General features: G+C 43.6%; 1 protein-coding gene across 16 annotated transcripts in view; it reads right to left on the reverse strand.

Annotated features, from left to right (window-relative positions):
• The window catches only part of KLHL3 (kelch like family member 3), a 270,492-nt gene that overhangs the window by 67,841 nt on the left and 175,678 nt on the right, over window positions 1–26,973 (reverse strand). For 11 of the 16 annotated variants that reach the window (XM_063810711.1, XM_063810714.1, XM_063810710.1 and 8 more), the window contains 3 exons: window positions 22,614–22,720; window positions 11,461–11,582; window positions 5,448–5,610 (listed from right to left, as the gene is read on the reverse strand). In XM_063810711.1, coding sequence (XP_063666781.1) covers window positions 5,448–5,610; window positions 11,461–11,582; window positions 22,614–22,720 — 392 coding nt within the window. Of the gene's footprint in view, window positions 1–5,447; window positions 5,611–11,460; window positions 11,583–18,856; window positions 20,065–20,412; window positions 20,474–22,613; window positions 22,721–26,973 lie in introns of those variants that run through there. The other 5 variants (XM_063810716.1, XM_016954558.3, XM_054685186.2 and 2 more) reach the window with 5 other exon arrangements.

The following is a 26,973-nucleotide window of genomic DNA, read 5'->3' on the forward strand; positions in this document are numbered from 1 at the left end:
GACTGGCTTTGCATTTTATACCTCTATATACTGCTTGCATTTTATACCTCTATGTACTGCTTGCATTTTTTGGTCATGAGTATAAATTGCTTTTATTGAATATATTACCTAAATTTTTCAAACAATGGTCTAGAAATGTATCTGCTAACATGGAAAGAAATTCAGAATATACTGCTAAGAATGTTTTTTTAAGAGATGGGGTGTCTTGCTATGTTACCCAGGCTGGATTCAAATTCCGTGGCTCAAGCCACACATGAATGCTTGAGCTATCAACCTCAACCTCCCAAGTAGCTGGGACTATAGGCACCTGCTACTGTACCTGGCTAAAATGTTTTTTAAGCTGGAAAGCATACATATACAATGAAAAAGATTTGGAAGGATATACATCAAGGTGCTGCCAGCAGTTCTCTCTGGGTAGGATTGTGGTATAATTCTTTCCACCCATGTGCTTTTTCTGTAATAGTCAGGGATGAGTTTTTATTAAAATAGCAATAATAACAACAGAAAAAGAAAGCTTTTTAGAGAAGGAAAAGAAACAGAATTCAGCAGCTAAACTGGAATCTACAGACAAGTGAAGGCAAAGCAAAGCTAGCCAGAAACTGGGAAGAGTAGGGGAGGCTGGACAGGACATACCTGCCTGCACTATACATCTAGATAAAGAGAAAACAAAACCAGAAGTCCTGGAAATCCTTCCTCCCCAAAAGTGCATGTGGTCTGCAGCAGCAGTGACCTGAGGATTCCTGTGTCTCCTGCCTGGACCCAACTGTGAAGCTCCCTCACTGCAGATGATGAGGCTGGCAGGGAGGCTCCACAGCACAGCGCCTGTGGTGTCTACTTCCATAGAATGCTCTCCTCCCCATTCCCCCTGTTCCCCAGATCATCCTGGAAACAGGATAGGATGCGCTACTCCCATGATAGAGAGGAGAAAATAGGCTCAGGATTACTCAGCTCCAAAGTGTTAGCTGGTTTGATTCCTAGTTCTGATCTGGAAGGTCTCCTTGTAGTTTGTTGGCATGAAATACCTTCTAACTCAAGGCCTGGGTCCAGGGAGACCTGTGACCACAGAGACCAATGCTTTCCCTCGTGTGTGACCCTAGTGGGTGCCTGCACCCCTGCACTTACAGTAGAGTGAGGTCACAGGTCTGTCTCAAGAGGCAGCGATGGCAGAGAACCCCAGGCTCCATCTAAAGTCAGGGGTACAAGGAAAAAAGCAGGCCCACGTCAGTGGGTGGGTTCAAGGGAGTAACCATGGATAATCATTTTCTACTTCTCCTCTAAATACTGCACAATCTAACCTTCATTCCCTTCTTCTAACATCTTTGCATCATGGCCTTATCTTCTGCATTATACTACTTTAAAAATATTACCTCCCTAGTGTGCAGAGCATAGTGGGCTGCCAAGAAAGCCACCCAGGAGAGGATCACAGGCACCACAGAAGGCCTGCATAACAGGGAGGAGACTCTCAGCCTGAAGATCATGCTGACCCAGCCAGGAAAAGTAGGAGGGCCTGCTCACTCATTCAGTGAGGGAACAGGCTCCATGTGTCTGGGAGGAAGTCACCCGACAGGGAAGAGAAGAAGACACCCACATGGCGTTTCCTCTATCCCAAGATGATGACATACCCTGTGTCTAGCGGACAGCTGGATGTCTGTCTACACTGTCTGGTTGTTGGGATTTGGTGACTACATTGCACAGGCTTCCAGGAACATGCTTTCAATGGAAAATGCCAATTCTAGCCACATGCACTCCTCAGTTACTGATTCACAGGGCATCCTTATGTCCAAACTGGGCCTAGAAGCTGTAGAATGTAATAAACACTGGCTCTGGAGTCAGCACCGTCTGGGCTTGAATCCTGCCTTCTGTCCCTTCTGTCACTATGTGACCTCAACAAATTACTTCACCTCTCTGTGCCCTGGTTTCCTCAGCTATCATATGCATTAAATGGGATGTTGCCAATAAAATGCTTAGCATAGGGTATGACCCAAAGGGAGAGCTCAATAAACACTAGCTAAGAATAATTCATCAGGATGTCTGCATACACAGACCCATAATGCGGACAGAACTCAATCACTATAACAGCAACAGGACCAAGGAGCACCAGAAAGATGGATGTGTTCCCAGCTGCATCTGCTGCACTCTCCCACAGATGAGTCTCATCATCAGATAGTGAAAGGGGCAAAGGAGAAAACACAGACGTTGAAAGTTGGGAAAAGCCAGGCCAGAAGAGGCTGGGAGCCCTAATAAAGGTGGGGATTCACATTAGAGAAATGCACATCAAAACTACCAAGTGATACCATCTCATACCAGTCAGGATGGCTATTATTAAAAAGTCAAAAAACAACAGATGCTGGCAAGGTTGCAGAGAAAAGGGAATGCTTATATACTGCTGGTGGGAATGTAAATTAATTCAGCTACTGTGGAAAACAGTCTGGAGATTTCTCAAAGAACTAAAAATAGAACCACAATTTGACCCAGCAACCCCATTACTGGGTATATACCCAAAGGAGAATAAATTGTTCTACCAAAAGACACATGCACACATATGTTCATTAAGCACTATTCACAATAGCAAAGACATGCAATCAATCTAGGTGCCCATCCACAATGGATTGGATAAAGAAAATGTGGTACACCATGGAATACTACACAGCCATAAAAAAGAACAAAATCATGTCTTTGCAGTAACATGGACACAGCTGGAAGCCATTATCCTAAGTTAATTAACACAGAAACAGAACACCAAATATCACGTGTTTTCACTTGTAAGTGGGCTAAACCCTGGGTGCCTATGGACATAAAGATGGGAAAAACAGACACTGGGGACTCCAAAGGGAGTGGGGGCAAGGGCTGATAAATTTCCTATTGGGTACTATGTTCACCATCTGAGTAATGGGATCAACAGAAGCCAAAACTCAGCATCACACAATATACAAACGTAACAAACCTGCATATGTACCTCTTGAATCTAGAATGTAATTTTAAATTTTAAAAAAGGTGGGGATTCAGTATACTCCCCAAACCTCAGACAACTGTATCAGCCAATTAGGGTGGGATATGTGCTAGGTGTGCACACACATGCATCACACACTATGTGGAAGGAGAGGGCTGGTAAGAGGAGACACAGAAGAAGAAGACAGAATTTCTGACATCTAAGCACTCTCCCTTTGCCACTGCACTAGCAAACGTTTGTGAAAAGAATCTGCAGGCCAGGCACAGTGGCTTACGCCTGTAATCCCAGCACTTTGGGAGGCTGAGGCAGGCGGATCACAAGGTCAGGAGATCAAGACCATCTTGGCTAACACGGTGAAACCCCATCTCTACTAAAAATACAAAAAATTAGCCTGGTGTGGTGGCAGGCGCCTGTAGTCCCAGCTACTCGGGAGGCTGAGGCAGGAGAATGGCATGAACCCAGGAGGCGGAGCTTGCAGTGAGCCGAGATTGCACCACTGCACTCCAGCCCAGGCGACAGAGCGAGACTCCGCCTCAAAAAAAAAAAAAAAAATCTGCAGAGAAAATGCTTGCCTTAGCACATCCATCCACCTAGAAAGTGACCTCTTCAAAGGCTTCACTGGGAGCCCTCCCCAGGAAGAGAAAGGGCTCCCTAAGTGAAGGTGGAAAGGCAGTGGAGAATATGCAGAGAAAAGAGAGCACAGGAACGGCAGAGAAGCAGAAGGGTCAAGGTTCAGAGCCAGAAAGAATCAGCAGGACTCAGAATTGAGGCTACTGGGTAATGTCCTTCACAAAAATCATCATATCAAGACTATCTTTACAAGTCTTCAGAAAGAAGACTTGTTTGTGCCTTCAGAAACAGGCTGCAGGGAGACATGAGAGTCTCTGCAGGCTCCTGGGGTCAGGGACTTAATCAGAGAGAAAAAGCATGCCAAGAAATGGAGCAAATGCTTGTTGCTTTGTTGACCAAGAGGCTAACACAGCACAGGTAGCTAGCTGGCAGGTGGGCAGCCAGTAGGTCCTCAGCTAATTTCCAGACACTGGCCAAACAGGAGACACTGAACAGAATAGCAGCCATGACAGTGCTTGAGCAGGGGAAGAAGGAGGTGTTTTATTGCAAGGGAAGAAGGTGGCCATGACTGAATTTATCAAGTTAAATGATCAGACCTATTTCCTAGTCATTCACCATCTTTCTTCAGGCTGGAACAAGTGGCAATGAAGATTTCTTTCCAGCTAGCTAAATAAACATAATGGACTGAATATAAATGTTCATTTCTACTCCCTCCCAAAACCCCATTAAAATAATAGAATGACAAGCTCTAGCGCAGAGAACGTCTCCAAGAAAAATAAGTGAACCAACAGATTATCTGATGTATTGAGGACTGTTCTAACAAGAATTAGTGGTAGAACCATACACTATGCAAGAGAAAAAGACAATTATTAACTGCCCTTCTTATTAAAGTTTTCTGATTTAAAAAAACACTATAATTATAATAGATGGCTTAGTTCAGTTGTGGAAATGGTATTTGGACAATAAAGAGAGGGATGGCTGCATGTGTATAAAGGGAAAGTCTGCAAAAGCTCAATCTTATTCTTCTGGAGAAGTCAACAAATAATATCTAAAACTAATCAAAAAATAGCAGCTGCACATATTATTTTGATAAATGGAAGTGAGTAGCAGATGAAGTAGCTTTTAGCTGGATCAGAACCTGCATTTTAATTCCTTAAGGATTGAAAATGAGTGGCTCTGGAGCACAAGACTCAGTGTGGAAAGGTGGAGCAGGGCACTCCTCATCATTATAAGCCCTGCAATAGTACGTGACTTTTTTTTTTTTTTAGATGGAGTCTCGCTCTGTCACCCAGGCTGGAGTGCAGTGGCGAAATCTCGGCTCACTGCAAGCTCCGCCTCCCGGATTCACACCATTCTCCTGCCTCAGCCTCCCAAGTAGCTGGGACTACAGGCGCCCGCCACCAAGCCCCGCCAATTTTTTTTTTTTTTTGTATTTTTAATAGAGACGGGGGTTTCACCGTGTTAGCCAGGATAGTCTCGATCTCCTGACCTCATGACCCGCCCGCCTCAGCCTCCCAAAGTGCTGGGATTACAGGCGTGAGCCACTGCGCCCAGCCAGTACGTGACTTTTAAAAGAATGTTTATGGAACGCTCAGATAAAAACAAAGGTTTTCTTAACAATAACAAGACGTAGCTCAAGACCTAGCTAGCTCAGTTTGCTCTCCCCACTTCCCAAATCTTCTTGGATCTCCTTCCTCTACTCTAGTGAAAATTACTGTCTGTACCATCACCTTGGCAATTAATCATTTTCCACTTGGCAATGAGCTAAACTGTCCTATCATTAATTATCTTTCCACCTGTATCCCTAACTAAATCATAGCTGCTTCACAGCAGAGACCACTTCTCATAATCTTTGAGGAGTCTGCAGAAGACCAGGTGATTAGATCCACAAACTCGGAGGAGGTGCAGCAGTCCGGCTCCCCCTTACCTGCATAGGCATTGGCCTGCTGCAGAAGGTCAGTGCAGGTGTGTACATCTGCAAACGCACGGATTCCCAGGCAATTGGTGGGATGCAACTGAGACTGCAGGAAGTCACAGCAGTTCTGCCGAACATCCATGAGCTGCAGCAAGCTGGCTGCCGGGAGCAGCACCTGCAAGAGAAGGTGACATTCTCAGATTTGGATCCCACTGGCAGAGACTCATCTGCCTTTTCCTATCATATCACTCCCATGCTCAAGATCTTTTCATGGCTCTCCACTGCCCGCCCAGTAAGTCCAAACTTCCTAGCCTGCTTTCCAGCCTTATTTCCCACTACTCTGCCCTTCACGGACCCTAAACACCAGCAGATTCTCTGTATCCCTACAGCCATGCTTCCCAGTCTTTAATCCCTGGGGATCTTATTAAAATGCAGATTCTAATTCATTAGGTCTAGGATGGGATCTGAGAGCCTGCATTTCTAATAAGAACCCAAGTGATGCTTGCAGTTGCTGGTCCACAAACCACACTTTGAGTAACAAAACTCTACACACACACACACACACACACACACAAACACACACACACAATGGTTCTCATACTGGGCTGCACACTGGTATTACCTTAAGAGTTTTAAAACTACTGATGCCTAGGTCTTGCCCTAAAAGAATCTAACTCAATAGGTATGGAGTGTGGCCTGGACATTAAGATGTTTTTTAAAGCTCCCCAGGTGCTTCTAATGTACAGCCACGTTTGAGAGCCACTGTCCCACAACCTTCAGTGTACTGTCCTCATTCAGAAAGGTACTTAATGAATGATTAATTACTGAACATCTATGTGCCAGGCACTAGTTTAGGCTCTGGGATTCAGGGGTAAGCAAGAGAAACCAGATCCTGTTCTCCTGGAGCTTAGAGTCTACTGGAACAAGATTCATTCCAAATCCCTCAGGACTCAGGAAACGACACTTTATTCTCCCATCAAACAGATACAAAGCAAAGAACATCTTTAGGTACATTCTTAGAGAAAGGAGAGCTAAGTTTCCATTTAAAAGGTCACAGGACACATGACTATTTATACTATATCCTGAAAGACAGAAATAGTTCTTGCTCAGGTGTATATGCATGTGTTTTTCCTAAGGGTCAGGGAAGACTGGCTTGAGCAGGCCCGCTGGGTGCTCAGCCAGCCAACCTCTATCAATTTTCCCTAGGACTTTCCCTCAGCTGCTGAAGCCTGCCTCTAGATCAAACATACAGGACAAAAGGCCAAAGTCCTGTCCCACTCCAGCTCTGCTACCCTGCCCTTCACCTATGGAAGCAGCAGGTAGTCTGAGAATGATTTTCCAAAAAGAAATTTAGAAAAAAAATCATACTACAGAATAGCTTGATTTAAGGCTGCTTATCTTGGGGACCCTGGCATCCACTTCACCCCAAAATAATACCCTTGCCCCAGGCCTTTGCTCTCAGCTGCTGCCCTGGCTCTGAGAGAGAGTGACTGAGCCAGCTACACTCTAGCTGTTTCCAGCCACAAGGGCTTGCCCAGGAAGATATGGGCTGCAGATGCATTTGTTTTCTTGATTCAGGACACTTGAAAAAGACTTCTTTTTTTTTTTTTTAAGTGCTTTAAATTCTGGACTCTGTCTTTCTCCCAAGACAGCTCTGAGTCCTCAGCTCTGACTCTCATCACTTTTATGTACTCAGGCCAAAAACTCTGCCCCACTGCCCATTTGGGGGCTTTATCCCTCCACTGGGGTTACCAACAGTCCTAGTTTTTACAGGACTGGGGGTTTCCCAGGACTTTCAGGGCTAAAAATGGGACAGTCGGTCACCCTTCATTATCCCTGCCCACAGACAATAACCACCAAGAGCCACCACTATCAGTGCTCGAACTCCTGAGCCAAATGCCTACGCTCAACAAGGAAAGCTGCTCCTACCCACAGGCTTACACTTCTCTCTCACGACAGCTGAGTTCTAGAAAACGTGCTCCTTTTCCCTTCCTCCATCCTCTCTTCCACTATCCTATATCCCCAGCAGGAAAACAGTAAATTAACACCATGTCTGTGATATTTTCTGAACCACTAATACATTCCTGAGAAAGAAAAAGATAAAATCACCCTCTTCTGAAAGTTTTGGACTATAAATGAACACAGCCAGGATCCAAATCTAACCACCTGAACTCTCTCCCCACTAAGCAGCCATCATCTCCACTAAGCAGCCATAAACTGGGAAACTCAATTAACCTGTGAGCTTGCTCAGCCTGGCCGAACAGATTCCAGGACCAGATTAGTCTCTGCCTGCTAGTCAAATGGAGATCCATTAACCATTCTTGCTGAATGCACACCAGGAATAAAAAGCTCTGCTCCCAGTCTCCAAATGACCTCCATGACACCCCCTGGCCAGTATCAGCTAGAGTTAAGACTGGTGTCAAGGCCATAGGTTGACCAATCATGCTGATTTACCTGGGACTTTGCCATTTTTACCACTGAAAGTCCCCATCTCAGAAGGCCCCTCGCTTCTGGGCAAAATAGGATAGGTGTTCATCCTAGGGAGGAGTAACCTCTAACCAGTGACCCTCAGAAGCCCTGAGGGAGAGGAAGCCATCAAATGTTGGCCAGCACAAACCCTACTCAGAGGTGTGGTAAACTCCAAAAGGGCCAGATGTGAGAAGAGGCAGGAATTCAACAGCAACCCTCTCCCCACCACCCACCATCCAAGAGAATTTCTGAGAGTCCAATCTGCCCTCAGACTGCATTCCAGCAAGCTCCCCAACCCCAAACACATATACAAGATCATGCCAGTGACACACAGTCCCTTCCCCCTTCCCCTCTTCCAAGGAGACAGCAGCACAGTGTGGTGCTTAAATTCTCAAGCTCATGACAACCAGCCAGAGAAATGAAATAATAAATATTTCCTGAATATACTCCTTAGGTTACACTTTCCATTTTTAAAACCTCCCTGGATAGAGCTACCCACATAGCTTTCAACTTCCCTACTGTTCACAATACCCACTTAGTAGGCAAAAATTATAAGGCTTTCTACCTCTCCACACCCCTTATCCTGTTTGAGTCCACTCCTACCCGAAAGCCTTCCCAAACCGACTTCCTAAAATGAATGGGCCTTCTGGTTTCTCTAGTTGCTCTTTCCCTCTCTTTGACTCTGAGACTAGCTTAGAGTCAAAGGCCATTTTCTTCCTTCTACTTGCTTCATACAGAAAAGTGTGGGAAAAAAAAGTCAAGGAAATCAGAATGCTGAAGGGAAGGCTTGGAGGCTGGAAGATGTATCACTGCTCAAACTCTGGGTCTCAGGGATAAATTAGGGCCCCATCCAATGGGGTTCTGGGATCTAGACACAAGTACAAAATACATTCCCAGAGGCCCTGAAAGAAAAAAGAGCAATACATCCATGAAATGACTGTCTTCAGTTCCCTCTCCCCACATCAACAGGGCTTTGAGAGGACTTCCTCTTCTCTTATCTTGCCTGAAACTCTACTTCTTCAAAGCAGCAGCAGTGACAAGATTATGAACAAAAGGCCAAGTGCAGGTCCTCAGCTCTGAAGCAAGACCATCCTCATAGAATAACTAAGGCAGTACTGCCTGGTCCCTGGAGGGAGGAGGCTGAGATCAGAGGAGTAGTTGGCCAAATCCACCCATCAGGATGGAAGATTACCGTAAGTCAAAAATCTTCTAGCTTGCCTTCTGCCACCTCAGCATTACAGTTCTTGGAAAACAGGCCCTGAAATGGCCCCCAGCAAGAGTCTACAGGTTACCCTTCAGCTTGCAATGGCTTCCCCTCCGTTTTTCATGTGCAGGCCCCGTTTTGTTTTTTTTTTCTCCCTCAGATAACATGAAAACACAGCAGAGGATATCCTGCCACAGAGTTTGCTTCCTCTAGCAAAAACAAAAGGAAATGCCCTGCCTCAGAAAGCACCTTCTCCTGGAATTGCAGGGAGGCAGGGCCATGCACAGAGGGAGGGCATCAGCCAGGGGGCGCAGGTGTTGGGGCCACCCAGGGTCTCTGCCCCAATCACACAGTGGGTCTGGCACAGAATCAGTGCCACATAAAGAAAGAAAGGAAAAGAGGTGGGGGGTATATAGATGAACAGGAAAGCTGGCAGAACAGCACTGTGATTAAGCGTCATTTTGAATTTTGACTCCTCCACTTACCAGCCACGCAACTGAGGACAAATTACTTAACCTCTCAATGCCTCTGTCTCCTCAAAAATAAAATGAGGACAATAAGGTGTGTTATGAGGATCAAATGAGAAAAATTTAAAGCAGTTAACACAGTGCTTGGTACATAGGAAGTGCTCAGTTGATGTTAGTTTTTATTATTGTAAATAATTATGAGCCAAAGTCAAGGTTCTGATCATTCATTTAATGAGAAACTAGAATTCATCATAGCCACAGAGCACAGTGAGTCAGAGGGGGCTGGCTTCAGCTTCCAACTCTACCACTTACTCTCTATGTGACCGTGGCAGTTTATTTAACCCCTTTGAGCACCAGTTTCTTCAGCTGTAAAGGAGGAATCATATTGGTATGGTCCAATGGGTGATTATAAAAATTGAATGGAATAATGCATGTGAATTGATGGGCACATGCTTGCTTATAAAAGTATGACTGCTGGTACCTCCACCACGGAACGGGAACTCAGGGTCTCTCCAAGGTACGTGTGCCTGGGAAGGGACTCCAGGTGTAGCTCTCACAGCCATTTAACCAAGCCCCAGATCTCTGACCCTTGTTTCTAAGGCTTTCAGGAAAGCCCCAGTGCCTCCATGCTCATCTCCTCGGTGCACCAAATCCTCAATACCTCCTGTCTTCACAGACAACCTATGAGCAACCGCCTCAGCAGATACATAACAGCATGAAGAAGAATCCACGTTTTTATCCAAACTCTCTTCTTCCCAATCTTTTTTTTTTTTCTTTTTGGAGACAGAGTCTCGCTCTGTCATCCAGATTGGAGTGCAGTGGTGCAATCTCAGCTCACAGCAACCTCCGCCTCCTGGGTTCAAGTGATTCTCCTGCCTCGGCCTCCCAAGTAGATGGAATTAAAGGCACCTGCCACCACGCCCAGCTAATTTTTGTCTTTTCAGTAGAGACAGGGTTTCACCGTGTTGGCCAGGCTGGTTTCGAACTCCTTACCTCAGGTGATCTGCCTGCCTCAGCTTCCCAAAGCGCTGGGATTATAGGTGTGAGCCACCATGCCCAGCCCCTTGCCAATCTTTCTTGTTTTTTCTCCAACATCACCCTTGACCTAACCACAGTTTAAAGTGAAGAGATTAAAAGTCCCCAAACAATGAGGTTCAGAGAATTTTCAGTTTGGTGAATGCATCCACATGCTGGGAGGGTGACATAACCCAACCTCATAAGACAGAAGCTTCTGGACTCAGGACCACCAAACAGTGAACATTATGTCCACATAAACTGTACCTTGCTTTATGTACCTCTTAATCCTAACCAGGCAATAAGGATCCAGAGTAGAATATCTTCTAATTATCCAAGTTTGTAAACACTTTGTATTTTACAGGAAAAAAAAGTTATTAAATAAATACATGATGAAAAGAGCAAAGAGAGCTGGTTCCAATTATAGACTTCTACTACCTCACCTCTACTCATTTTATGCCAAATTACTTTGCACTTACTGTTAGTACCCAAAAGTTATTCACCTGTTTGAATTCTGAGATGAGACGATGACCTGGGGAGAACAGGAGTCACCTAAGCTCCCAGCTTTTCCTTCACAAGATTTTGAAGACATGAGTTAAAGATCTTCTACTCCCGGGGCCCAGGCTCATTCAGGGATATCATGGCCTAGTGGCTAAAAGCATGGGTGCCCAAGCCAGGAAGGCATGAGTTTGAGGACCAGCTCGACCACCTCCTGGCCATGTGGCCCAGGGCAGGTCACCTGACCTCTCTGGAGCTTTAGTTTCCTCTTCAGTAACCAACTGAATTGTTGTGAGGGTTAAATAAAATAACGCTGTAAAATGGTGGGTCCTGAGTGTGCACTACACTGAGCTATTAGTGAGCCTGAGTTTACCTGGACATTCTCTTCAGTCACCTCGATTTCAGCAGTATAGATGTAGTCAATCAGCTTACTCAGCGTCTGCCCATCCACGTCCTTGATTTCTATCTTTTTGGCTTTACTCTCAGACATGTCACCTAGAGTTTACAACAAAAACAAAATGACATAAATGTGGTACCTGGGATATGTTTACCTTCCAGATGGTCTCCTGCCCTGTCTTGGAAACATAAAAGCACTTCCTGGGCTCCAGGAGGCAGCAGAAGGGATTCAGGCACAGAAGAGGATAAACCAGGTAACATCAAGGTCACATCAGCTTTGGGTCTGTGATCACCTACAAACCCAGCCTTAAGCATTCCTTACTCTATCTATTGCCCACTTCCATTGTGAAGGCAAATCTGTGTGCAATCACTCATTTAACCAACATTTACTGTAAACTTCCATATACAAGGCCAGAAAAAGTGAACAAGATATGCACCTGTCCTTAAGGAACACAAGTCTAGTAAGGCAGATATACAAAAGTGTTTATAAACAGAGGTGATAAGAGCTTAGTAGACAGTTATACACAAAGTATTGTGATAACAACAATAATAAGTAACATTTCTTGAGAGCTAACTATGGCCACACACTTAAGCACTTTAAAGTCTTTTAATCCTCACAACAACCTTGAGGTTTATTAATATTATTGCCATTTTACAGATGAAGAAACTGAGCACAGGAGGGTAGGTAATTCATTTTGCCCACAGTCACACACCTAGGAAAGGCCAAGTTGGGTTGAAACCCAGGGAGTCTGACTCTAGAGTCCATATTTGTAACCACTACGCTATACTAAATCCCAAGAACACAGAGGAGGAAGCAACAAATTTCTCCTGGGAACTCCAGTCAGGCATCCTATTAAGAGGTCACATTTGAGAGAGGTATTAGAGGATGAGGAAGAGTTCTACAGGCAGCAAAGGTGAGGAAGGATGAGCTGAATCTGGGATCCATTCATGCAAAGAGAAGAAAGTACCAAAAGAATAAATTTTGGTGAAATGGCGAGAGGTTGGTGTGGCTGGTACGTGGAGTAACAGTGAGAAGAAGGAAGCTGGAGAGGTAGATGGGGCCAGGGCTTGACAAGCCCTGTAAGTCAAGCTGGGACTTTATCCCAGGTGTAGCACCATTGAGAGGTTTTCAACAGGGAAATGACATCAACAGATGGGCATTTTTGAACGAAATTTTGGATGCAGGGTGGAAGCTAGATCACATGCAGGGAGAAGAGCTGGAGGCCCTGATAATAATCCAAAAAAGAGAGAAGGCAGGGCTGTAAATAACGGCAATAGCAGCACCACATTTCCACGGTCCTGAGGCCCCTTGCCTTCAGCCTGCACTCTATATACAACACATGGGTTTATCGAAAGCCAGGCCCATTCAACAAGGGCTGCTGATTTCAGGAAAGACAGGCAACACATGTCTTTGTAGACTGAAATAAAGGGCAACCTAACTGCAAGAAACAAGAGATCCAGAAGCCTCAATGTGAGTGTGAAAACAGAGCCTGGGCAGTTGTTTTCTCTCTGTGGAATTCATACACCAGAGCCAAGAAAATAAAGTACAGTACAGCATGTGGGCTGCAGACACCCACCTCCAAGCTGCACGGACTGCACATGATTCCTCCACCAATCCAGAGTCCCATCCTGACACAGTTCTAGAGCTGAATGACTGGAACGGAGAGAAAAGTAGTGGGGGAGACATTCCAAACCCCGCTTGCTCCCTTAACTGCCAGATCAGGTGGACCTGAGACCCTCCACCCTGTTCTCTCTTCTCTGACTGCCAGTGAAAGCCTGTGAAAGGCCTCAGCACAGTGCCCTGGGGCAGAATGAACAGGTAAAGAAACAAGGGAAAAACAGTATATTACTCCTCCACCCATAAGACAGGATCCACAATCTCTCTCTTGAGTTTATTGAGACACACAAACAAAAACATGCATACACAAGGAAATCAGAAGTTAAGCTATTAAAAAGTTCATTGATGAGGGTCCAGTTGGTAATTACACTGCAAAAGATAATCAAAGATAGCCAATTCTTTGTTTAAGGAGTTAGCCCTCAAAAAATAAGACTTAAAAAATAGAGCAGCCGGACTGTAAGAACCAAGAGATTCAGAAGCCCTCACAGCAGTGTAAATCAGAGCCTGGGCTGACTGTTTTCTGCCTGTGGAATTTGTGGTTGAAAGTCAGGTTAGGGTTTTGTAACTTTGGGGTAAATAAATGGAAACGCCTGGAATTGTAAGAAAATATTTTTATATATGTGCAAAAGTTCACTTTTTCTAGGGGGATGACAGGTCATTTTTATCAGATTCTTACAGGCGTCTATGATTCAGAAAAGGTTAAGACACAGTTTTCTAGACAGTAGGTCTTTAGGAGACTTTTCCTTGCTCCTTTACATGACCCTCAAATTTCTAATTTTCTATATTAAGTACTTAAAACTTAAGCAAGAAAAAAATGATGTGAAAGAAAAACTAAGGGCTCAAAGACACCACTTATTTTCTGAGAAAGCTTATAGAATCCAATCTTATTATCTCTTATGAACCAGCAAAAATGACTACACCAAACTAAGACTTTAGTTTAAATGGGCCCTAAAAATAGTCATACTAATAGTCACTACTGTATACCTGACCTTCTGCTAAGGTACACTAATGTGTATCTGACCCACATTATTTCATTTAACCCTTGAAACAAGTCCAGGAGGTAGACAGTATTATTTCCATTTTACAAATTATAAAACTGGCATTTCTTTTTTTTTCGAGATGGAGTTTTGCTCTTGTTGCCCAGGCTGGAGTGCAATGGCATGATCTCAGCTCACCGCAACCTCTGCCTCCCGTGTTCAAGCGATTCTCCTACCTCAGCCTCCCGAGTAGCTGGGATTACAGGCATGCACCAGCATGCCTGGCTAATTTGTTTTTTGTTTTGTTTTGTTTTTTAAGTAGAGACGGGGTTTCTCCATGTTGGTCAGGCTGGTCTTGAACTCCCGACCTCAGATGATCCGTCTGCCTTGGCCTCCCAAAGTGCTGGGATTACAGGCATGAGCCACCATGCCCGGCCAAAATTGGCATTTCAAGAGGGATTTACACATAGATACTAAGAGGCAGGACTGAGATTTGAACTTTGGCCTAACTCTAGACCCTGTGTCATTTCTAATACATCCCTCAATAAAATCTCACCCTAACTAATAACCTTAATAAAAGTATTCCCAAACTCAAGGCGTTGGTCCAAATTCTGAGGACAAGTTAGTACTTAATACCTAGCAAAGAACCAAGCAGCTTATCCTCAACACATAACAAAGTGCTTGGCATAAAACAAGCACTGAAAAAGTATTTATTGGAGTAGAAAATTAAAAAAAAAGAAGGGAGGTTCTCTTGACATCTCATAATTCCATGGGGTTCAGTAATTCTGGAGGAGGAAAACCATCAAGGACTTGGTCATTCTTGCTCCTTCACTCATCTCTAATAGTTTGACAAAATATTTCCAGAAAACAGAAGAAGAGCCCTGTAAGCCCTTCCATGTTTGTGGTCAACCCAAGTGCTCTCTTCTGCTAGCTCTTCCCAAGAGGCCCAGACAGCCACCTCAGACTCTGAACTTTCAGAGAATGTCTGTCAACTGCATATCTTGTTAGCCCTTTCCATCTTCCACTTACATCTGCTAACATGCATGTCCTGTTTCTCCAAAGAGAACATGATTCTCTCTAGGGCAGATATTTGCTCATTTATTCAATTCACCAAACATATATCAGATGTGTCCTCATGTGTCAAGCACTGTGCTAGGCCCAGAGAATACAGTGGTTAACAAGTCACAGCCCTGCCCTCATGGAGCTCAGTCTGGTGGAGAGAGAGACAAGAAAACCAACAACTGCAAAAGATGTCAAATGTTAGAAAAGGGGACGTAGCTTTAAAGGTTCTTAAGCCAGGGATTCCTGCACCCTAAAGCTGCATGCAAAATGATGAGCACACAAGAGCACAGGTTTGCTCTTCCAGAGATAGGGTCCATTGTTTTCATCAGATTGATGCATAATGGTTAAGAATCACTGATCTGGAGGAGTCATAGTTATTCAGAAGGGAAGTGAGAATAAGGGAAGAGTATCCCAGACAGACAGAATAGTATATACAAAGGTCTGGAGGTAACAAAGGGTGTGACCTGTCTGGGAACCATAACAAGTTCAGTCTGGCTGGAGCACATTAGGGAAGAATGATGAGACAAGGCTGTAGATTAAAGCAGGAGCTGGACCATTTGAGGGACTTACAGGACATGCTAAGGAGTTTAGACCTCATCCTAAGGGCAACAGGGAGCCCCTGATTTTAAGCAGGTAAGGGATACATCAGATTTTTATATTGGGAAAATCACTGTAGCCACAGTGTGGAGAATGGGTGGGGAATGGGAAAACAAAACAGGTGGCAGATTGACCAATGAGAAGACTGCTGCAGAATATCAGGTAAAAGATGATGTTGGCCTGACTGTGTCTTGAACTTCTTTAAATACGTAGACCATTAGGGCCTTGCACTTAGCAGCCTCTGAGAACCACGGAGGGCCCAGAAGAGCAAGCAATCCCAGAAGCCTATTAGGTAAAAGCATCCAAGTCTTCATTCTAGATCCTAACAAGCACACTATGTGCACAGCTGAGACCTTTTTAGGTGGAAGACTGCCAAAGAAGAGCAAGAGGGAGAAGGATGGACTGGAGGAGGGAAAGGAAAATCTTTCATTATCACAGAAGACTCAAGATGTCTAGAAAAATCACTAGCTCATCTTCCAGGTTATTAAGTAAATAAAGCCTTGAGAATGAAAACGGAATAGATTGGTTGGCAGGTCTCTCTGACGAACACCACAGCTAAACCACCAACCACCCCTACATAGTTATATGTCCTTAAAGACAAGAAAAGGGAGTGTTCAAGAGTCCTTATGTCACAGAATACCTTCTTGCTCCTAACTTGAATTAGTACTGTAATTTAGTCTCATGTTCTGGGTAGAGAGAACACAGGAAAATCCTTACCCTTTGCGCAATGATTCTTCATGGGCACTAAGATGGTTATGGAACTTTCTTCCCCCCAACCCTCATCTAAGTCCTAAAATCTGGGCTGCCAACTCATTTGGCTAGAGCTGAGCACTAAGGCCAAAGACATTAACCTCACAGGAGAAAAAGAAATACTCTGCCATCTCCTTGAATCCTGACCAACCCTGTTGCAGGTGAGTGGTCTGGGCCATTTGACTGCAGATCAGGGAATGTCCTTAGTTCACAGGTCCTTATGTCACATTGAGAGTGAACAGCAGTCTGTATTCCTAAGTGCCACACAGTCCTCTGTTGAAGCACAGGTCACCCTATATCACCTGTGAAATAAGGACATTCTCTGTTCTGCCTTTATCCCAAGGTTGTGTGAGAATCAAAGGAGACAATGAGATTGTGAAAGGTGGGACAGCAGGATCCAGCAGAACCACAGTGATAGACACCGCCTCATCACCCGCCCTCCCTGGAATCTCATCCCTCCTCCACCTGGAAATATCTTTCTGCTCAACTAGAAGCACGAGAAGCACAAAGTCAGGAAAAAAATGCCTCTGTGTCATTACATAGTGACTACCAAAAAAAAAAAAAAAATCAACCCTAATCACCTCCACCCCCGACATCCACAAGAATTTTAAAAACTATGACGTGCTCTACAATAATAAAAGTAGACTTTATTAACTATGTACACAATGCTGAGTGCCTTATACCCGTTACCTATATTTGTTCCCTACTTATTGTTATTATTCCAGTCTCTTCAATAAGAAAGCTGAGGATCAGAGAGGAAAGTGAATTCTCCACGCACCTATGCAGTTAAGATTGGAATACAGGTCATTATTACTCCAAAGCCCTTTCCAAGATACCACACCATCTCCCAGTGCAAGGTGGCATTACCACACTTGTGTTTAATCCTTAGTAAAGAGGCCCCCACATCACCAACTCCAGACCTCTTCTATGAACATTCATAAAATATTCCTTACCAATAGTTTATCTCCAATGGTGGTCTCAATTTTAAGGCTGAGCTACTCTAAACCCAAACAAGTCTACCTCAGACCATCTTGGTCAAACCAGTTGCACCTTAATGGAGAAACCACTGGGAGTGAATAGCAGTCTGTATTCCTGAGCACCACACAGTCCTCTGTTGAACCACAAGCCAAATTCCTGCTCAAGAAACTTGCCATTTCTGCATCAAGGGTAACATTATTAGACAGGACTACTGGTTCCCTCACCTTCAAATCTGGGTCTCTTGAGCCAGAAAAAGATGCCTGACTTTATTGTGGTATGATAGGGACAGGAAGAAGAAGCCCGATGTCACTGTCACTTAGCCCAAAAGTGACTAACTCTAGAAGATAGCCACATGGAAGGTGAAGCCATTGCTCCTTCATCCCAGGCAGCCTCTGACACCGCCATCCCTTTTTCTCTGAACTATTCTACCTAATCCCTGACTCCTCAGGGGCAAAACTCTCAGAAACCAGACCCTATCTACTACCACTATTATTCTGCAACCTCCCTGAAGGCCCACTTTGTCTAAGAAAAGAATTCTATTCCCTAGTTCTCCTTCTCTCATTGTCCATTGCCTTGTATTCAGTTTTGCTGAGCTGCATGTTATGCAGAGCTCTTCAAAGGCATCAATACACCATACAAACACTAGAACACAGACACAGCCACAGGCCAGGGCCTGGTAGAGTCTGGCTTGCAGCAAGGGTGAAACAACAGTTCTGTGGAAGGAACTTCATGCCTGGGAAGTGAATAAGACAGCCAGGCCCTCGTGGTTCTGCCTTGTGGATGATTCCTGCCTACTCCAAGTCTAAGCCCCTTGTCTCTCACCCCCAGCACATTCCTGAACTCTCCTCTCTATTTCTACTTACCATATATTCAAAGATACCAAACATCAGCCTAAATCTAATAAAAACTGGACAGTAACTCCTCTTTAAAAAACAAAAACCAATCTAAATCAGCCACTATATACAGTACAATATGACCAGATGAGTGGGACAGATCACTCCCAGGGCTTCAGTTGGGATGGAAGCCCAAGTGTCTTTTAGCCATGATTATGGGCATAAGACCCTGAGCCCATATATTCTGTAGACCTCAGTTCCTTTAACACCATAAAATAGGGGCTGTATCTGGATGACATGTAGGCAGGGACCCATATGGAGTACAAATACTACAGTATACAGAAGCCATGGTAAAGGGCATGATAAAGAGAGAAACACTGATGAGGAGATTTTGGGAAAATTGCTTCCCTTGGGATGGAGGTGCTGGATGGGGAGGATGGGGAATGAGTCCTAGATATTTCATCTTTATAGGAAAAAGATGGGCAGAACACAGCACTACTGGCCTCCCCACTCAAGTTATGCTGAAAGCAGTAAAGGGCAAATAGGTTGACTGCTCACCCCAGATCTTCTTATAGACTGGTTGGATTGGGACACTCTCTGATGGGCACTCAGACTTCAGTTTCACATTTATTCCAAGTTATTGTCCACAGGACAATGGTCAAGAAGTGTGGGATTGGTATTTGGAACCACCTCAGGACATTTGGGCAACATGAACTCGGAAGACAAAAAAATAAAAACATTTAAGCTTGAGTAAAAGACCATAATCACACAACTCAAGTCAGAAGAAAGCCATGTGTATTTTACTTTCCTTTTGGCTTTAAACATACTGATAGAAATGGATCTAACAAGAGTCAGCCTCTTACTCTCAGCACACAATGCATTTTACACGTTTTGAAGCTGAACCTGATAATTAGAACAAAATTTTGCAATGTTACTGGAGATTTTTAGTATCTGTTTACCAAGGTTTAGGCAAAGCCAATGGGCCTTAAAAATATATAAATCTTAGATATCTTGCTGATGGGAGCATAAGCTGGTACAACTGTTCTTTAGATCAATGCGGCACATGTCTCAAAAGTCTTCAAAGTGTGCATACCTTTTAATCAAGTACTTCTTATTCTAGGAATCTATGCTAGTAAAATAATCAGGAATGTACATAAAGATTAAGATGCAAGGATGCCCATTATAACATTATTTATAATAACAAAATATTACATAAAACTATAATTTCCAACGAAGGAAATGAATTTTCAATTAGAGTATATATAATGGAATCTTATGAAGGCATTAAAATTAGGTTGTAACTGCAATTTCATTGACATGGAAAGATATTCATTATATATTGCTAAGCTCAATTAAACAAATTTTTATTGATCACCTGCTATATGGAAGACCATGCTAGGCAGCAGGGACATGGTGGTGAATTTTAAAGGTATAGTTCTTACCCTTATAAAGAGTATGATTGGCCAGGGAAATCAAACATTGAGGAAGTAATAAGATGAGTAGTAATACTAAAGAGAAGTATAAAGTACCATGGGAGTAAGTAGCAAAGGAATTTAACCTAAGCCAAAGAGGTCATAAAAGGCCTTCCTGAGGAAGTGATGCTTAAGCAGTAATGAAGGATGAACGGGAGTCAGACAGGCCAAAAGATGGAGGAGAGAACATTCCAGGAAGATGAATAGCAATTAAAAAAAAAATACATACATCAAAAAAGGCTATTTAGGCTGGGAGCAGTGGCTCATGCCTGTAATCCCAACACTTTGGGAGCCGAAGCAGGTGGATCACTTGAGGCCAGGAGTTCAAGATTGCCTTGCCAACATGGCAAAACCCACTCTCTACTAAAAATACAAAAATTAGCCAGGCATGGTGGCACACACCTGTAGTCCCAGCTACTCAGGAGGCTGAGGCACAAGAATCACTTGAACCCAGGAGGCGGAGGTGGCAGTGAGTTGAGATTGCACCACTATACTCCAGCCTGAGCAAAAGGGCGAGACTCTGTCTCAAAAAAACAAAGACTATTCAACTGTACACATTAAATGAACTTATGTTAAAATATATATTGTATATGTATACATTTATAAATATAAAATCTAAAAAGATATAAACCATACTCTTACCTAGATGTTGTGGTACACGTAATTTTTTACTTTTTGCTTGCCCACAGTTTCTGGTTTTTACCTGTAATAAACACATGTGAACAGTATTTGGATGGACGGGTGAATGGATGGGTGGAAGGATGGATGGTAACCAGGTTTAATGGAAGGCTTGGGCTGGGCATTGCATCACACTGCTTTCTTCTCTTGATTCTCCCATCCCTTCCATTCCTAGAATCTAAGAATGCCCCAGAAGCACTTTTTCTTCCAATTTGCAAAATCACTTTGGTTTTGCTATGACACTTCCGCTACTTCAGAGGCAAGTTCGTTAACAAAAAGTGGAGCCAGCATGACAATTCATTGCAATTCCAAACAGATTCCTCTCTCAACACTGAACTTTCCAAACTCCACACACGAAGAATAACTGGCAGAGCTATTTATTGAAGTTACAGCTAAATAACTATTACAGACAAGATGAACTATTTTAAAATAGAGATTGATGAAGGAAAGGGGGAAAAAAGGAAATAAAGGCCTTGCAACTAGGGTTTAGGACAACTCAAAAGGGAATGCAGCTCAAAATTTCCAGATACTGAACTTAGCTAGTTTTCTGGGCTACAGTGTGAAATTCCTGGTCCAAGGCTGAAAGTAAGGTAAGAGTAGCCTGGTCCACTTAGCAGAGGCACCACTCCAAGTTGAGACCAGCTCCTTCACATGACAAGCCAAGGGGGACACACATGTGACAAACTCTCAGTGCACAAGTGCCAAGTCTCTCCCAACAAAACCAGTCTTGCCCAGCTGTGTACCATATTAGGAAAAGGGTCACAGCCCACTCAGCAAAAATGTGCCTGCACTCACCCCTCCTTAGCAAGCTTGTGTTCATTCTTCAGACATTCACTTATTCACCACCTCCTGTGGTGGGCATGGAGGATTCCACAGTAACAAGACATGTTCCCCAAGTGCCCAAAGCTCACAGTCAGGTGCAGGAGATACTTCACTCACTCATTTAAAAAATATTTGTGTCCTACCATGTACCAGGTGCTCAGTATATGGTAACAAACAAGCCCAACAAGGTCCCTGTCCTCATGGGGCTTATATTCTAGTGAGGAGAGACAGGTAAAAAACACATAACAACAAACCAAGATGATTTTCAGATGGTGATAAATGTTATGAAAAGATGAAGTCAAGTTATAGGATAGAGAGAGGCCTGGTGTGGAACTATGGCCAGAGTGGTGAGAGGGGGCCTGCCTGAGGAGACATTTGCAGGATAAAAAGCAGTCAGTTACATGAGATACAGGGCATGGGCATTATAGATCCCAGGAAACAGACAAGAATGCAGGGTGACAGTCGCCATACTCAGAGCAGGCACAGGCACTTGGAAAGCATGTAGAAGGGACACCTGACCCAGTCTGGAGGTCTCACCAAGCCCAGATGGCCTCCTTCTGTCGGCAGTGATTTATAGAGCACTGAAAGTACCTGGTTCAGGGGAAGTGCTGAGAGAAACTACAGACAGGAAGCTCAGCCTGTGGGTTTCAGGTAATTCAATCTCAGAACTAACAGATGGGAAATATTTGGACAAGGCTATTGGGCATGCCCAGTAAACAGGGACCCTGGAAAGTTGGCAAAGGTGCTGAAACTGAATGCCAGATATTGATTATACCTATTTCTCATCCCCCTCAAAACCCATCATCATTTTTCCAAATCTCCTCCACTCCTGTAAAGACTAGAGGAGGCCCAGGGCCCCTGTCTGGAATGAAGGTCTAGGGAAGGACAATAGGTAGGCCAGCTAGTAAAGCACTGGGCCAGGTGCCAGGAAGCCAAGTCCCACTCATTCACTGTGACCTTGGGCAGGTCTCTTCCCTTGTCTCAGCCTCAGTGTCCTCCATCTGCAAAGTGAGAGATCAGAAGACCTGGCCATGAGCCCAGGAGTCTACATTGTTAACAAGCTCCCCCACATGATTATGGTGCAGGGTGAGTTTTGAGAACTAACGGACTATGTGAGTCTACCTTTTTTCCTCATGGTGGACAAGGGCTACATGCCCAGCTGGCCTGGACTTGGTTCCATCAAGTCCTCCATGGCACAAAGCACACTATCTGGTGTAGAGAAGCCCCTCATAGTGGGCTAATGGCTTTCTCTTTCCTCCCTCCCCTCATGTCACCACCCCCAACATTCTCCCAGTGGGGCTGCAGCCCCATAACCATGGGTTAATGGTGGCCACTCACCATACCTGTGAACATCGCACAGAAGTAGGGGCTGCAGGCTGCCAGGACCACACGGTGGGCTTCTATCTCGACATCTTCTGCCACAATCATCACGTCACACAACAGCTGTTTACTGTAAGACACCAGTGAGAGGACAGGATGGGTTGCAGCAAGGACACCTACCCTCATCTTACAAGGGTATTTTTTTCTCCCACCCAGATTTCACACTATCACTATACAAAGCTGTCACAGGGACTTGCTCTATCTTGAGTTAGGGAGGGGGGTGGATTCATTGACTTTTCCAAGTCCCTGATAAACCTGACATTCATGCTTTCCTAAGGTCCATGGAGAGATCCAACTACTCTGTGGCTGTAAATTCCAGGCTGCTTCATTTGTCTTCACCTCTCTGTTCCCCAATTCTATCAGTTCAGATTGAGAAGTAGGGGTTTAGCGGCTCAGGGAACAGTGGCAAAAGCTTGGGGCTGTCATTCGAGTGACTGAATGAATGCTGAGGAACATGAGCATACCACTGAAGTGTGTCACCAGCAAGACCAAGTACTAACAATTCCCCCAAGGGACCCACTGTATATGCAACACCAGTAAGAGGCAAGCCGGCCTTAGGTATTTCTCTTTCGACCCAGATTTAACGCTTTCAACAAGAAGACTCTGCCTGCAAACACAGTGCTCCCTAAAGACCCTGTGCAAACTCCAATCACTGTAATTATTAAAAATACTGTAATTACCTTTCTGTTTGTCACCCCAACTCAGAAAGGGACTTGTCTTATTTAATGGTGTATCCTAGACACCTGGCTGCATACCTAGCACATAGTAGACCCTAAATTTTTACTGAATAAATAAATTAATGAATGAAATGTGATCAATCCACATTCATAGACAGAATAGAGATCTGACTACTTTAGAGATTGATAGGGTGCCACAAGCTCCCATCAACCCAAGAATTTTTCCTTCATCATTCTTCTAAGCTCTTATCATGCCTGTTATCAATATAATAGTTAATATGTATTGAGTTATATGTGCCAGGCACTGTTCTAAGCACTTTTTTACACATATTACTTCATCCTCTCTACCACCCCATGAGATAGGGCTAATTGTTATGCCTATATTAAAAATGAAGAAACTGAGGTCCAGAGAAGTAATTTTCCCAAGGTCACACAGAAAAGGAACAGTGGAAACAGGATTTAAATGAAGGCAGCTGAAGCCCAGAACCCATGCTCTTCATTGGTATCCTGATCACCACTCATCCCTCCTTGAGATTAAAGCACTAGAGAGAGTAGGAAAGACAAGGAGGACAAACACACTTCAACTGTGAGCCAATGGTAGTGGTTACTTGGCACACTACCCTGGTTTGAGAAGGCTGAGGTCATGACTAGATTCTGTGTGAGAATGTTGAGGCCAATTAATGAGTCTGCCATGGTTGACGGATGGAAGAAAAGCTACATATTTGCTATCTCTGGTGTAGCACATTAAGTCACTGTCAACTACTAAGATATTTGTTTAGGTTCACATATCAGAGAAATAGAATCATAAGGCCTGAGAAGGCTGGAGCTGCAAATGCTACTAGAGATCATCTGGTCTATGAAACTCAGAGAGGTGAAAAGATGCCCAAAGCCACAGAAGTCTAAGTCTTGAATCCAGTTCTCCTTACTCCAGACACAGTGACTTTTCCATGGTACCACAATGCCTCATGATTGGCTGACATTCAGAATGAGAAAAGACAGAAGACAGGTTAGCCCCAACAGGGAGAAGTGGACAGGAAGTAGAATAAAGTATCGTTAAGGAGGCTTCCTGGAAGGGTGAGACCTTTGGACAGCAAGAGGCAAAACCGGGGGATTGAGACCTTACCCTGCAGTGGACAGCAGACCTTAATCACCAACTGTATCAGGATAAACCAGTGCAACCAGGAACAGAACTGGCTCTTCCCCTAACTGGCTATGAGACCATGGGCAAATAAGCTCACCCCATTTTTCTCACCTGTTTTAGCTGCCTTTGGGACATATATCATGGGGGCCAAATGGGATTACAGGTGCCATCTGAAAACGGCCTTTAGTATCATTAAATTTTATTCTAAAATTGTATTTCCAACATGAATAGACTCATCTTGGACATTTTTACTTACATTTAGGAAGAAAATTGAGTTATCACTGCTATTTAAGAATAACCACACTTTGGGAGGCTGAGGAAGGCAGATCACTTCAGGCCAGGAGTTTGAGACCAGCCTTGCCAACATGGTGAGACCCCTTCTCTACTAAAAATACAAAAAAAAAAAGTTAGCCCAGTGTGGTGGCAGATGCCTATAATCCCAGCTACTAGGGAGGCTAAGGCATGAGAATCGCTTGAAACCCAGGAGGCAGAGGTTGCTGTGGGCCAAGATCATGCCACTACACTCCAGCCTGGGTGACAGAGCAAGATTCTGTCAAAAAAAAAAAAAAAGAGTAACCGGTTATATTTTTTGGTAACTAATAAGAAAATTGTTGGCAGAGAAGAGTCAGAAATGCTGAACAAATGTTCAGTGCTAGGAGCTGAACAAACAAATGTCAGGGTGTGTTATCTTGCACAAACCCAGGGAGCCTGACAATTTTTGAACAAATGGGAAAGAAACACAAGGGAATGAAGAATAAAGATGGAGAATCCAGTTAAGCAAATAAATGACAGCAGTTCTGATGGGTGGAAAGTGTATCTTAAGGCCAGAGAAACACTAACCTGGGAAATTGGCCAAAAGAAACTTGCCAAATAGTTAAGATGGGCTTTCCCTGGGGGTGGGGAAGCCTGTCTGCACACTGGAGACATCTTTATATATCCATGCTACATGGAAGAGGGAAGTAGTAGCTCTAAAGCACTGCATGGCTCACAAGCACTCCTATTCAATTTACCTGGGATCCTATGGGATCCTTTTTTCCGAGCTATCACACTACTCCATCTTGAGGGGAGAAAAGTAGGACTAGACACTTTGCCATTTGTGGAAAAGTACAATGTAGCTGTTAGGAAGGAGCTCAGGCTCTCAAATCAAACTCACCTGAGTTCGAGCCTCTCAAACCTCTGTCCCACCACTCTCTAGTGTAGACAAGTACACAACGTCCCCAGAGTGTCACAGAATTGACATGTGCTGTAAATCAGATAATGCATAGTGCTAATAGTAAATATTTAGCAAATGTTAACTTTTCATATTTTGAAAAAAAAATTTTTTAAATGGTTTTTTTTCAATTGTCTGCTTCACTTTTCCTCCATATCTTCTTTTTTCCAAATAATATTTCATTTAAGATTAGAGGTTAAGTTTTGAACATGTTAAGTTTGAGCTGCCCAGTGGACACATAAGTAAGGTTACCAAGCAGGCAAGTGGTTACATGGTCCTGGAATTCAGACATGGGAGATGGTTAAGAGGTTGAGGGGAGGAATAACCAGCAAAAAAAAAAAAAAAAAGTGTGTAGCTGGGTGCAGCAGTACATGCCTATAATCCTAGATGCTCAGGAGGCTGCAGCAGGAGGATTGCTTGAGCCCAGGAGTTCACGACCAGCCTGGACAACATAATGAAACCCTATCTCAAAAAATATGACAGTGTGGTACTAGTATAAGGATAGCTATATAGATCAATAAAATAAAATTGAGAGTCCAGAAATAAACCTTTTTATGTTCAATTGATTTTTGACAAGGTAGCAAGATCATTCAACTGGGAAAAAAACAGTCTTTTCAACAAATGGTGCTGGGACAACTGGATATCCATATGCAAAATAATGAAGTTGAATCCCTACCTCACACCATATACAAAAATTTACTTAAAATGGCTCAAAGATCTAAAAGCAAGAGCTAAAACTATAAAAACTCTTAGAAGAAAACATAGGGGTAAATCTTCATGACTCCAAATAAGGCAATGGTTTCTTAGATATGACACCAAAAGCACAAACAATAAAAGAAACAATGATAAATTAGTTATCAAAATTTAAAACATTTGTGCTTCAAAGGATGCCATCAGGATAATGAAAAGACAATCCATAGAATGAGAAACAATTTTTTGCAAATCATCTACCTGATAATGAGCTTGTATCTAGAATATGTGAAGAACTCAAACTGTTACAACTCAATAATAAACAGAAAAATAACCTAATTAAAAATGAACAAGAGTTTTTTTTATTATTATACATTAAGTTTTAGGGTACATGTGCACAACGTGCAGGTTTGTTACATATGTACACATGTGCCATGTTGGTGTGCTGCACCCATTAACTCGTCATTTAGCATTAGGTATATCTCCTAATGCTATCCCTCCCCCCTCCCCCAACCACACATATTTCTCCAAATAAGATATAGAAATAGCCAAAGAGCTCATGAAAAGATGCTCGACATCATTAACAATCAGAGAAATGCAAATCA

This window comes from Pan troglodytes, chromosome 4 (assembly GCF_028858775.2).
Source record: "Pan troglodytes isolate AG18354 chromosome 4, NHGRI_mPanTro3-v2.0_pri, whole genome shotgun sequence".
NCBI classification, from domain to species: domain Eukaryota; kingdom Metazoa; phylum Chordata; class Mammalia; order Primates; family Hominidae; genus Pan; species Pan troglodytes.